The following is a 12,077-nucleotide window of genomic DNA, read 5'->3' as shown; positions in this document are numbered from 1 at the left end:
AACGAATATGTTTGGAGAGATGTGCGATAACATGAGGGGAATTGCCCAAACTATGCATGGACCTCCTATGTCATAGTCTGTTTACTAGACCTATCTCACAGGCTGACCTCGGCGTAGTTACACACAACAACACACCTCTTTCACCCCATCAGACATACATTACATCACTATAAATGGGTTCACTGTTTTTCATTTCTATAATTGAGCAGACCTGTGGAGATAATGCCCCAATAAGACCAAGACCAGAACCTCTTCTCCTACCTCACAGGCTGTTGTTGTGCATGGTGCGCTGTGACGGCGTGTGTGTGAGCACGAAACTCTCCGTGCACTGCTGGCTGCTAGACGACAGCGACCTCCTGGGCGAGCGCTGGAACCGGTTCCTCCGGTTGAAGTAGCTGCCCGCGGTGCAGGTACGTTGGCGCTTCCGCAGGTACTCCTTGTAGTTCTTGGTGAGCAGCGTGTAGAGGAAAGGGTTGATGCAGCTGTTGGAGTAGGTGAGGCAGGTGGTCAGATAGTTGATGTTGCGCTTTGCCTTGGTGGAGAGGTCGATGGAGGGGTGGAACTGACCCAGGAGCTGCCAGATCCAGAAGGGCAGGAAACAGGCCCAGAACAGCAGGACGATGGTAAAGATCAGGTAGAGGACCTGGAGAATAGAAAAATACAAGATGGAGTTAGAACTAGCTCAGATAGAGGAGCTGTTGGACAGGGATTTACAAGATTACAGCAATCAATCACATTCACTTGTTTTACCAAAGGATATTCCTTTGACATATCTAAATGATGGATAGGCAGAGAGATAGTTAGTTTGATTGACTGACCTTCTGGTTTGGTAGTTTCTTGGTTTGTTTGAAGGTTTCTGTCTGAGAGATCCAGTAGGTGCGAGCCAGCCCGATGTATAGAAAGCCGATGATCATCCCCGGAGCCACGATGCTGGTACAGAACAGGAAAGTGATGTACACCTTATAGGACAGTGGAGAGATCGTCGGCTGGCACATGGCCTTGCTACCTACCATCATCATCTGAATCCTGAGGATCATGGGTAAAGTAAGAACCAGGGAAGCCACCCATACAAGCACCGCAATGGCTTTGCGGTAGCTCTTGGACCGTTTGACTGTGTCCAGCGGTTTCAGCACGGCAAAGTACCTCTCCGTGCTCATGATGGTCAGCGTAAAAATGCTGGCATGCATCGTCAGGAAATCCATACTGATCAGAATTCTGCACCCAGCATCGCCAAAATACCAACCTTTCAGGAAGTACGTGCAGACAACGAACGGGATGGTCAACAGATAGAGCAAATCCGCCAAGGCTAGGTTGATGATGTAAATATACATGGACGCTGCGGAACGCATGGAGTGACACATGACCACGAGGGTGTAGATGTTTCCGGAAACGCCGACCAGACACATGAGGGAGAGTATACAGCCTATGGTAAAGGTGGCGGCTGTGTTTTCGGGAGAGGAAGGGGCAGAGTCAAAAGGTGGGTCGGTGGCGTTGGGGATCCGCTCCACCAGGACCAGCAGGGGTTTCATGGATACAGTGGTCATCGCTATGGAGGGGGAGCGGGGCATGGGAGAGCAGAGAGAGATAAGCAAGGGAAGTGTTATCAATCATTATTATTCAATTATATCTATAATTTGCATTTCTGCAGCAACAACAGATGTTCCATGTATATTATGGTGATTTTAGGTTATGGGAAGAAAGTAATGGGAAATACAGTACCTTCAGAATGTATTCATAACCCTTGGCTTATTCAACATTTTGTTGTTTTATAGCCTAAATTCAAAATGGATTAAATAAATAATAATCTCACCCATCGACACACAATACGCCATAATAAAAAAGTGAAAACATGAAATAAATAAATATTTAATTTACGTAAGTATTCACATTTATTCACAATACATGTTAGGCAGCAATTACAGCAATTACAGCTATGAATATTTCTGGGTAAGTCTCTAAGAGCTTTGCACACCTGGATTGTTTCCACATCTGCACATTATTTGTGTTTTATTCTTCAAGCTCGGCCAAATTGTTTGTTGTTCAACTTTAACCAGGCCATTCAGAAACATTCAATGTTTTCTTGGTAAGCAACTCCAGTGCATAGCATGGGCTATACACTGGAGTTGTACCCCTTCTACTGCTTCTACTGCCACTATACCCCTTCTACTGCCGATACGGGGCATGGAACCCCGCCGATCCTTCACGACTGGAATACCGACATAATCTGCCCGAGGATTCCAACAGGCTCCTCAGGCGCGACGTCCTCTGAAGGCCCACTCTGCTAATCGTGGCCTGCTAGCTTTCTAGAGCATATTGGACTGTTAGCTGATCCATCGACCAGTTTCTTGGACCACTATACCCATTTTTCCAATTGGACATGGACCTCTCTGCTACTTGGAACCCTACTAATTCCACGACTGGTCTAGCAACGTCACCTCACGAAGAGACAAGAACAGACTTTCCCCCATCGCGACGTCCCTCTAAAGCCCTTCTGCTAACTTGCTAGGCCCGGCCTGCTAACTGCTAGCTTGCTAGCCCCGGCCTGCTGTCTGAATCGCCATGTCCCCAGCCAACCCAACCACTCACTGGACCCATAAGATTCACTTGGCTGCGCATGCCTCTCCCTAATATCAATATGCCTTGTCCGTTACTGTCCTGGTTAGTGATTACTGTCTTATTTCACTGTAGAGCCTCTAGCCCTGCTCAAAATGCCTTAACCAACCATGTTGTTTCACCTCCCACATATGCGATAGCATCACCTGGTTTAAACGTCTCTAGAGACTATATCTCTCTCATAATTACTCAATGCCTAGGTTTACCTCCAATGTACTCTCTTCCTACCATACCTTTGTCTGTACATTATGCCTTGAATCTATGCTATCGTGCCCAGAAACCTGCTCCTTTTACTCTTTGTTCCGAACGTGCTAGACGGCCAGTTCTTAACTTCTTTGATATAGGGGGCGCTCTTTTAATTTTTGGATGAAAAACGTTCCCGTTTTAAACAAGATATTTTGTCATGAAAAGATGCTCGACTATGCATATAATTGACAGCTTTGGAAAGAAAACACTCTGACGTTTCCAAAACTGCAAAGATATTGTCTGTGAGTGCCACAGAACTGATGTTACAGGCGAAACCCAGATAAAAATCCAATCAGGAAGTGCCGCATTTTTTGAAACCACCTCATTCCAATGACTCCTTATATGGCTGTGGAGGAGCTAGGAGTCAGCTTACCTTTTCCACGTTTTCCCCAAGGTGTCTGCAGCATTGTGACGTATTTGTAGGCATATAATTGGAAGATTGACCATAAGAGACTACATCTACCAGGTGGTCGCTTGGTGTCCTCCGTCGCAATTATTGCGTAATCTCCAGCTGCAGTATTTTTCTGTTTGCCTTTGATGAGAAAGTTCTATCTTGGGGGAAAAAGGTTATAGTTAGGGATGGAAATTTCAGGGTTTTTGGTGGTTTTCCTAAGCCAGGATTCAGACACGGCTAAGACATCCGGGTTGGCAGAATGTGCTAAAGCAGTGAATAAAGCAAACTCAGGGAGTAAGCTTCTAATGTTAACATGCATGAAACCATGGCTTTTACGGTTACAGAAGTCAACAAATGAGAGCACCTGGGGAGTAGGAGTGAAGCTAGGCACTGCAGGTCCTGGATTAACCTCTACATCACCAGAGGAACAGAGGAGAAGTAGGATAAGGGTATGGCTAAAGGCTTTAACCTCTAGCGTCGAGCAATCCCGTATCCGGGAGCGTAATCATAGCCTCAAGCTCATTACCATAACGCAACGTTTCCAATTCATGAAAATCGCAAATTAAATGTAATAAATATATTGAAACACAAGCTTAGCCTTTTGTTAACAACACTGTCATCTCAGATTTTCAAAATATGCTTTAACCAAAGCTACACAAGCATTTGTGTAAGAGTATTGATAGCCTAGCATAGCATTAAGCCTAGCATTCAGCAGGCAACATTTTCACAAAAACAAGAAAAGCATTCAAATAAAATCATTTAGCTTGGAAGAACTTCGGATGTTTTCAATGACGAGACTCTCAGTTAGATAGCAAATGTTAATTTTTTCCCAAAATATTATTTGTGTAAGAGAAATAGCTCCATTTTGTTCATCACGTTTGGCTAAGAAAAAAAAACGAAAATACAGTCACTTACAACGCTGAACTTTTTTCCAAATTAGCTCCATAATATCGTCAGAAACATGCAAACGTTGTTTAGAATCAATCCTCAAGGTGTTTTTCACAATTCTATTTGATGAAAAATCATTCCTGGCAGTCGGTTTCTCATCAGAGCCAAACGGAAAAATACTGCAGCTGGAGATTACGCAATAATTGGGACGGAGGACACCAAGCGACCACCTGGTAAATGTAGTCTCTTATGGTCAATCTTCCAATGATATGCCTACAAATACGTCACAATGCTGCAGACACCTTGGGGAAAACGTGGAAAAGGTAAGCTGACTCCTATCTCCTCCACAGCCATATAAGGAGTCATTGCCATGAGGCGGTTTAAAAAAATGCGGCACTTCCTGATGGTATTTTTATCTGGGTTTTTTCTGTAACATCAGTTCTGTGGCACTCACAGACAATATCTTTGCAGTTTTGGAAACGTCAGAGTGTTTTCTTTCCAAAGATGTCAATTATATGCATAGTCGAGCATCTTTTTGTGACAAAATATCTTGTTTAAAACCGGGAACGTTTTTCATCCTAAAATTTAAAGAGCGCCCCCTATATCGAAGAAGTTAACTAACCTCCAGATGAGCTTCAATGCCATAAAACACCTTCAGTGGCCTCCAACTGCTCTTAAATGCAAGTAAAACTAAATGCATGCTCTTCAACCGTTCGCTGCCCGCACCTGCCCACCTGTCCAGCAGATGGTTCTGACTTAGAATATGTGGACAGCTACAAATACCTACGTGTCTGGTTAGACAGTAAACCAGACTCACATTAAACATCTCCAATCCATAATTAAATCTAGAATCGTCTTCCTATTTCCCAACAAAGCATCCGTCACTCATGCTGTCAAACATACCCTCGTAAAACTGACCATCCTACCGATCCTCGACTTCGGTGATGTCATTTACAAAATAGCATCCAACACTCTACAAATTGGATGAAGTCTATCACAGTGCCATCCATTTTGTCACCAAAGCCCCATATACTACCCACCACTGCGACCTGTATGCTCTCGTTGGCTGGCCCTCGCTTCATACTCGTCACCAAACCCACGGGCTCCTGGTCATCTATAAGTCTCTGCTAGGTAAAGCCTCACCTCATCTCAGCTCACTGGTCACCATAGCAGCACTCACTCCACTAGGTATATCTCATTGGTCACCCCCAAAGCCAATTCTTCCTTTGGCCACCTCTCCTTCCAGTTCTCTGCTGCCAATTTTATTTTATTTTTTTACCTTTATTTAATTAGGCAAGTCAGTTAAGAACAAATTCTTGTCAGTTCAGGGGTTTGAAATTGCAACCTTTCAGTTACTAGTCCAATGCTCTAACCACTAGGCTACCCTGCCACCCCAATGACTGGAATGAACTGCAAAAATCTCTGAAGCTGGAGAGTCTTACCTGCCTCACTAGCTTTAAGCACCAGCTGTCAGAGCAGCTCACAGATCACTGCACCTGTACATAGCTCATTTGTAAATAGCCTATCCAATCTACCTCATCCCCATATTGTATTTATTTATTTATCTTGCTCCTTTGCACCCCAGTATCTCTACTTGCACATTTCTTTGCCACATGTTTTGCAATTTTACTTTAGTGCCTTAATTCAAACAGGATGCATGTTTTGGAATATATTTTATTCTGTACAGGCTTCCTTCAGTTCATTCTGTCATGTAGGTTAGTATTTTGGAGGAACTACAATGTTGTTGGAGTAACTACAATGGTTTTGATCCATCCTCAGTTTTCTTCCATCGCAGCCATTAAACTCTGTAACTGTTTTAAAGTCCCCATTGGCCTCATGGTGAAATCCCTGAGCGATTTCCTTCCTGTCTGGCAACTGAATTAAGAAGGACGCCTGTATCTTTGTAGTGGCTGGATGTATTGTTACACCATCCAAAGTGTAATACTCTGCTTATATGTATTTTTACCTACAGTATCTACTAAAAGTTGCCCTTCTTTGCGAGGCGTTGGAAAACCTACCTGGTCTTTGTGGTTGACGCGACTGAGGGACCTTACAGATAATTGTATGCGTGGGGTACAGAGATGAGGTAGTCATTCAAAATCATGTTAAACACTATTTCCTTGCAACCTAAGTGCATTTTTACCCCTGAACGTATTTAGGCTTGCCATAAAGGGGTTGAATACTTATTTCCTCAAGACATATCAGCTTTTCATTTTTAATTAATTTGTAAAAACTTAGAAAAACAACATTTCTACAATGACATCATGGGGTATTGTGTGTAGGCCAGTGACACAATCTCAATTTAATCCATTTAAAATTTAGGCTGTAACACAACAAAATGTGGAAAAAGGGGGGGGGGGGGGTGAATCATTTCTGAAGGCACTGTAAATAAATAGATATTTTCTTCAACGATCACTCCACCAAGATCACCATTGGTTCCATGGATGCAGTGGCCACCGCTGGAAAGAGGAGTGGAAGACAGGGAACAAAACGGAGAGCTTGAGAAGAGAGGAAGAGATAGAGATAAAGATTAGAGCGAGAGAGAATGACAGAGATAGAGAGAGAGAGAGAGAGAGAGAGAGAGAGAGAGAGAGAGAGAGAGAGAGAGAGAGAGAGAGAGAGAACATACGGAGTAGTAGTGGTGAAAGTGTTGCTAGATGCAACCAATTTGATTAACAGTCAGGTCTCATCTTGAATTAGACCTTCTGCTGGTCTTGCTAATCAAGATCTGGAAATGTGAGTATAATTAGATACCTCTGGGTATAACAGGGATGAACAGCAAATGACAGCAAATCCCCAGGAAAGAGAAACAAAGTCAAACTTTTTCAAAAGAAGCGTATCTTAGGGAGCATGAAACTTCTTTCTACGGACTTAAGGTCAAATTCACTGAAATTCTATTCAGGAATTGGGAAATACAATCATGTTCCAATAAATATGGTGGGTCGATATACTTAACTGCATTGACTGACTGGAATACAAATGTCTGTGACCTTAGCTGCCCTTTGACAGTACTGTGGTTCAATACTGAGTGCACTCTTAGAAAAAAGGGTTCCAAAAGGGTTCTTCGGCTTTCCCCATTGGAAAATCCTTTTTGGTTCCAGGTAGAACCCTCTGTGGAAAGAGTTGTTATTCGAACCCAAAAGGGTTCTACCTGGAACCAGACGAAGAACCCTTTTATGTTTTTTTTTCTACGAGTTTAGGATCAGGATAATAGCATATAGGAATCAAATAAGACATGCGTAGTTAGGGGGAGATCATCATAGATTATATTGGTCTGGTTATAAATTGCTTATAAATATGACTGTTATGTTTTGTGAACAATTATATTAACTTACAGTATAAAACCCGTCGGCCTTGATGTCTATATGTCTACAAATCAATATAATAAATGGTTTATATGTGGTAAATAATATGAATAACATATAATACGTGGACAAACCCTACACAATTATAAAAAATAAAAATAAAAATGTACCTTTTTTCTAATCTGCAGTCTCCCTTCAGTCTCCCTTCAGACCTAAATCCAGCTGTTCAAACAGAGGTAATTTACATATCATCTGATATCTTCTGATAGTCAAATCAGGCCACATACTCCATCTCTGATGACATACCCAGAGGACGACGCAAACATTTTCCACAAAATGTATTCTAATTAGCTAGTAGATCAAATATGAATTAACTATAAAACAAAACAGCACAGTTTTCCAGACTGTAATTATAATTGTACTTTACCTCAGTCAGATTCTCTCTCTCTCTCTCTCTCTCTTTGTCTCTCTCTGTGTCTCTCGCTCTCTCAAAACTCTGACATAAATCAATACAAATGTAATCCGCTCTAAGTCTCCCTGTGCGACACCAGCCAGACACATCACTAGCAGACGTGACGTTAAAGGACAGACTTAATGTCTGGGAGTTACACTCTGATGCCTATTTAATTAACTACTCTTTATCTGCTCTGACAGAGCCCGGCAGCCTGTTGGAGTGCCAGGTGTGTGTGGTGTGTGCGTGCGTGCGTGCCTTACCTTGATTGTAAGCCGCAAACAGACTGGCAGCCTGAACAGAAAAATCTAGCATCTAGTTCCGTTTGCCCGTTGAACCATCACCTAGCTCACTCTGGTTCCCCAAATTTCACACATACTGCAGGTATGTCTAGAGCCATTAAAGTCCACACAGAATCTTCAGGAAATCTGGTGATTCTTTGCATTTGAATTGAGATAAATAAAAAAATCCTGTATCTTGAGTTTGGGTTTAAAAAAATCCTGTGCTATAATACCACTGTCTTTAGTTTACCATAGTAAAAAGTATGTCAATCAAAAGGTGAACGAGATCTGAAAAAAAAGAAAGGTGTCTTTTGAGCTGGAGTAAAACTTATCCTACGCTCTCTGTTTCTCGGTGCCTCTTGAGAATAGCTTCCACAGGTCTGGTTGACAGCTTTAAAATGCCACCGGAGAAATTGAATTTAGAGGAAGAGAAAAAAAACATCAATGAAATGATGAGGAGAAAAAGGAACGTTTCCTTACGGGGAGCAGAGAGTGACGGAGGTGAGAATCACAACAAGCCACAGCTGGTTACAGTGAATCTCCTTCACTGAGACACGGTGTGCCTGAGAGACTGAGAGAAAGAGGGGAGAGAGGAGGGAGGGAGGGAGAAGAGGGAGGGAGAGAGAGACTCATAGAGAAGCACTCTCGCGAGAAGTGGGAGGGGAGACGACTGAAAGAGGGACAGAATGGGGAGAGAGAGAGAAATGGATTGAGAGAGAGCGAGGGGGGAGAAAGATAAAGAGACTGGCAGGGAAGTGGCATGGATTATACGGGAATATGCAGGAAATATGTCCTGCTCACTCTCCTCTACCCTTTAACCTGCTATTTTTGTGCAACAGTAGTGTGTGTGTGTGTTAAGCTGGGAAAACATCTTTCAGACTCCCTATCTCTCAGCACAGGGGCGCCGCAGGGTTGCGTGCTCTCCCCCTTCCTCTACACCAATGACTGCACCTCCAATGACACATCTGTCAAACTACTCAACTTTGCTGATGACAACACCCTGGTCGGTATCAACTCAGACGGTGACGAGTCCAAGTAACATGGAGAGATTGACTGCCTGGTGGCCTGGTGCAGTAGCAACAACCTGGAACTCAACACAGTCAAAACTGTGCAGTTGGTGGTTGACTTCAGAAAATGTCCCCCACCGTCTCTCCCCCTCGATATTGATGCTTCAGGCATCAGCAAGGCCAAGACATTCAAATACCTGGGAACCACCATCTCCCACAACTTCAAATGGGAGAACAACATCACAAGGGTGACAAAGAAGGCTCGACGTAGGACGTACTATCTGCGCTAGCTGATGAAACTCAGTCTCTCTCTCTGACAATTCTGATTCGGTTCTATACGGCCATCATTGAGTCCATCCTCACCTCTTCTATCACCGTCTGGTTTGGGTCTGCCCGCCGCAAGGGAAAACTGCAGCTCATTGTCCGGTCTGCAGAGAAAGTTATCGGCTGTCACCTGCCTTCCAGGACAAGGAAGCGTGCAGGAAAGATTTTCACCGACCCTGCCCACCCCAGACACCCCATCTTTCAAAGACTCCCTCTAGCAGACAGTTTATGTCAATCATTACCAAAGCCGACCACCACCTGAACATGTCCTCCTATTCCCCCTGTAATCAGTTAGTTTTATGTTTACTGTTCTGATTTTGTATTTTATTCTGTATGATGTATATGTGGACTTGTATTTTGTTTGTATATTGTCTTTTGCTGGCAGCACCTCACTAAGTCAAATTCTGGGTATGTGTAAACGTACTTGGTGAATAAAGGCCATTCTAATTCTGTAATCTTCCAAGGTGTTTGTGTGTACAGTATATTTTATGGTACTATGTATACATGACTATGCTTCTTTAAACTTTTTCTTGTAAACATCAGATATAACCGGAGATGTTTTGTGTGTGTGTGTTTTCGAGAAAGAGCGATTCAGTACTTGGCCCTGCACAGTTTTAATCAATAAACTCTCCCTAACCAGAGACAGAGGGGACAAGACTCTCATATCTCTCCCACATACAGAGGTCCATCCAAGGTCCTCCTGAAATCACAGGAGACAATTTGTGTTGATTAGAGAGAACTAACATCCCATTCCTGACCCCGGTCCATACACACACCCATGACAACCCACCCTCAGAGATCAGACTCATTATCTGCATTAGCCTGGACTGCCCATAGTCTACTGCTGTGGGACTACAACTCAAGGATATTGCATCAAACACACTTAAAAAAATAATTACACAGTTTACCATATTACCCCTGAATGTACTGTAAACAGGTTGAAAAGGGCTGGAAAAAGAGATCATAAGATGGTATGCTATGCAGAGAAGCATCAGAGGAAGGAATGAGGCATGGGTGTGGAATGCAGAAGGCTAATATGTTTTAGATGTTAGTCACGTAGCACAGGAGGACTGACAAGCAGAGTCTATTTTTACTTTTGTGTGAATGTGTATTTATTTTGATGTATCTCTGTATGTAAGAGATCCTTAACTCACAACCTCTAGAATATGTGGGTTTTTCCCCCTACTGAAAAAAAATAGGCTTTTGGCAAATCTTTGGTCAATTTGCTGCAAATGTGCTGTAATGTCATTTTCACATGCAAATTAGTTTTGTGGCAAACCATTGTGGCAATTTAGCAGCGACTAGTGAACCTCTGGCAAACATTCTGGGAAACTTGTGGCAAACATTCTACTGTTTGGTCCAAATTTGCTGCAAACTCATTATGAATATGCTAATTATATCAGGTTTTTGGTTACTTTGGGCATTAACACAATGTTGTATCTACATAAACCAAATCACATTTATCTGTCCTCAGTTTGATTGAAATCCTCAATCTGTCTTTTTGCCTTGTAACTGATTGATTCTAGAAAGAGAGAAGGAAGATCAAGATGAGCTAGCTACTAGTTTAAAGCAATGACATATCTAATTGTTACAAAGAAAGAATGTATAGGCTAAATGTATGAGAATAAAGCATGAACCTTATCAAGCTTGAAGACAATACACTCATTTATCACTGAAACAAGTGTTATGAATGAGTGCACCACAAACATCTTTCCAGGGTGTTGATGCATTCTGAATGCAGCCTCTTCCATCACCAAGTCATCTCATATTGTTGTTATCTTGGCTCTTCTGTTAGCTAACATGCTACTGAACAGGGACACTAGGATATTGACATCCATAGTATTGGTATTAGCTAAAAGATAGCAACATATCGACCTAAAAATATAAGTGTTTAGGCAAATCATTAGCTAAATATGCAAAATATGATAGCTAAAGTTAGCTAGCTAAGTGCTAGCGAAGTAGCTAAGTGCTAGCCACTAGCTAGCCAGCTAGTCAGTGGTGTTGACAGACTGTAACTGTTACAGCAACAAAATGTGTTTCATTCTCTCCCATAAAGCACGACATTGCTAACCAGGCATCAATTAGCTAACACAATTATTTTAGTTCATTAGGAAGTTTAATTAATGAATTAAACACTCACTGGACTACTTTGATAGTTAGCTAGATAGCTTGGTTTCCATTTTCCAAGAGGCTAATCACATGAAAAGAACCTGAGAACATACGCATGTGAGTGTGTGATTACTTGCAAGAATACCCCTGATCCCTTGGCAGTCCATTTGTTTTGCTGTCATATAATCAGCAGGGTGCGTGAAAGATTCCGACGTGTGTGTGTATGTGTGCTGGAGGGAGATTGGAGTCAAATACAGCAAATTGTTTTGTTCTCCTGTGGCTTTGAAAGGCACATCTGGACCCCATCAGACTGTCATTCATTACCTCTGCCTAGGAACTGAGATGGTGAGAGAGAGTGAGTGAGCGAGAGAGCGAGAGAGAGAAAAATAAAAAGAGAGAAAAATAGAAAGAAAGAGAGAGAGAGAAAGAGAGAGAGAAAGATAGAGACAGAGGCGGAGA

The 12,077-nt window shown here is 42.5% G+C and overlaps 1 protein-coding gene across 5 annotated transcripts in view; it reads right to left on the bottom strand.

Annotated features, from left to right (window-relative positions):
* LOC139376637 (urotensin-2 receptor) overlaps positions 1-8,746 on the bottom strand; it is a 71,326-nt gene extending 62,580 nt beyond the window's left edge. For 2 of the 5 annotated variants that reach the window (XM_071119445.1, XM_071119447.1), the window contains exons 1-4: positions 8,161-8,730; positions 819-1,546; positions 568-643; positions 262-482 (exon numbers count right to left, since the gene is read on the bottom strand). In XM_071119445.1, the coding sequence (XP_070975546.1) occupies positions 262-482; positions 568-643; positions 819-1,546; positions 8,161-8,212 (1,077 nt within the window). In that variant the 5' untranslated portion in view covers positions 8,213-8,730. Of the gene's footprint in view, positions 1-261; positions 644-818; positions 1,547-8,160 lie in introns of all 5 variants that reach the window. The other 3 variants (XM_071119444.1, XM_071119443.1, XM_071119442.1) reach the window with 3 other exon arrangements.
* Positions 8,747-12,077: the final 3,331 nt, after the last annotated feature.

This window comes from Oncorhynchus clarkii, chromosome 20 (assembly GCF_045791955.1).
Source record: "Oncorhynchus clarkii lewisi isolate Uvic-CL-2024 chromosome 20, UVic_Ocla_1.0, whole genome shotgun sequence".
Taxonomy (NCBI): domain Eukaryota; kingdom Metazoa; phylum Chordata; class Actinopteri; order Salmoniformes; family Salmonidae; genus Oncorhynchus; species Oncorhynchus clarkii.
The sequence above is the reverse complement of the archived record's forward strand: the minus strand, read 5'-3'. Positions and strand labels throughout refer to the sequence as shown.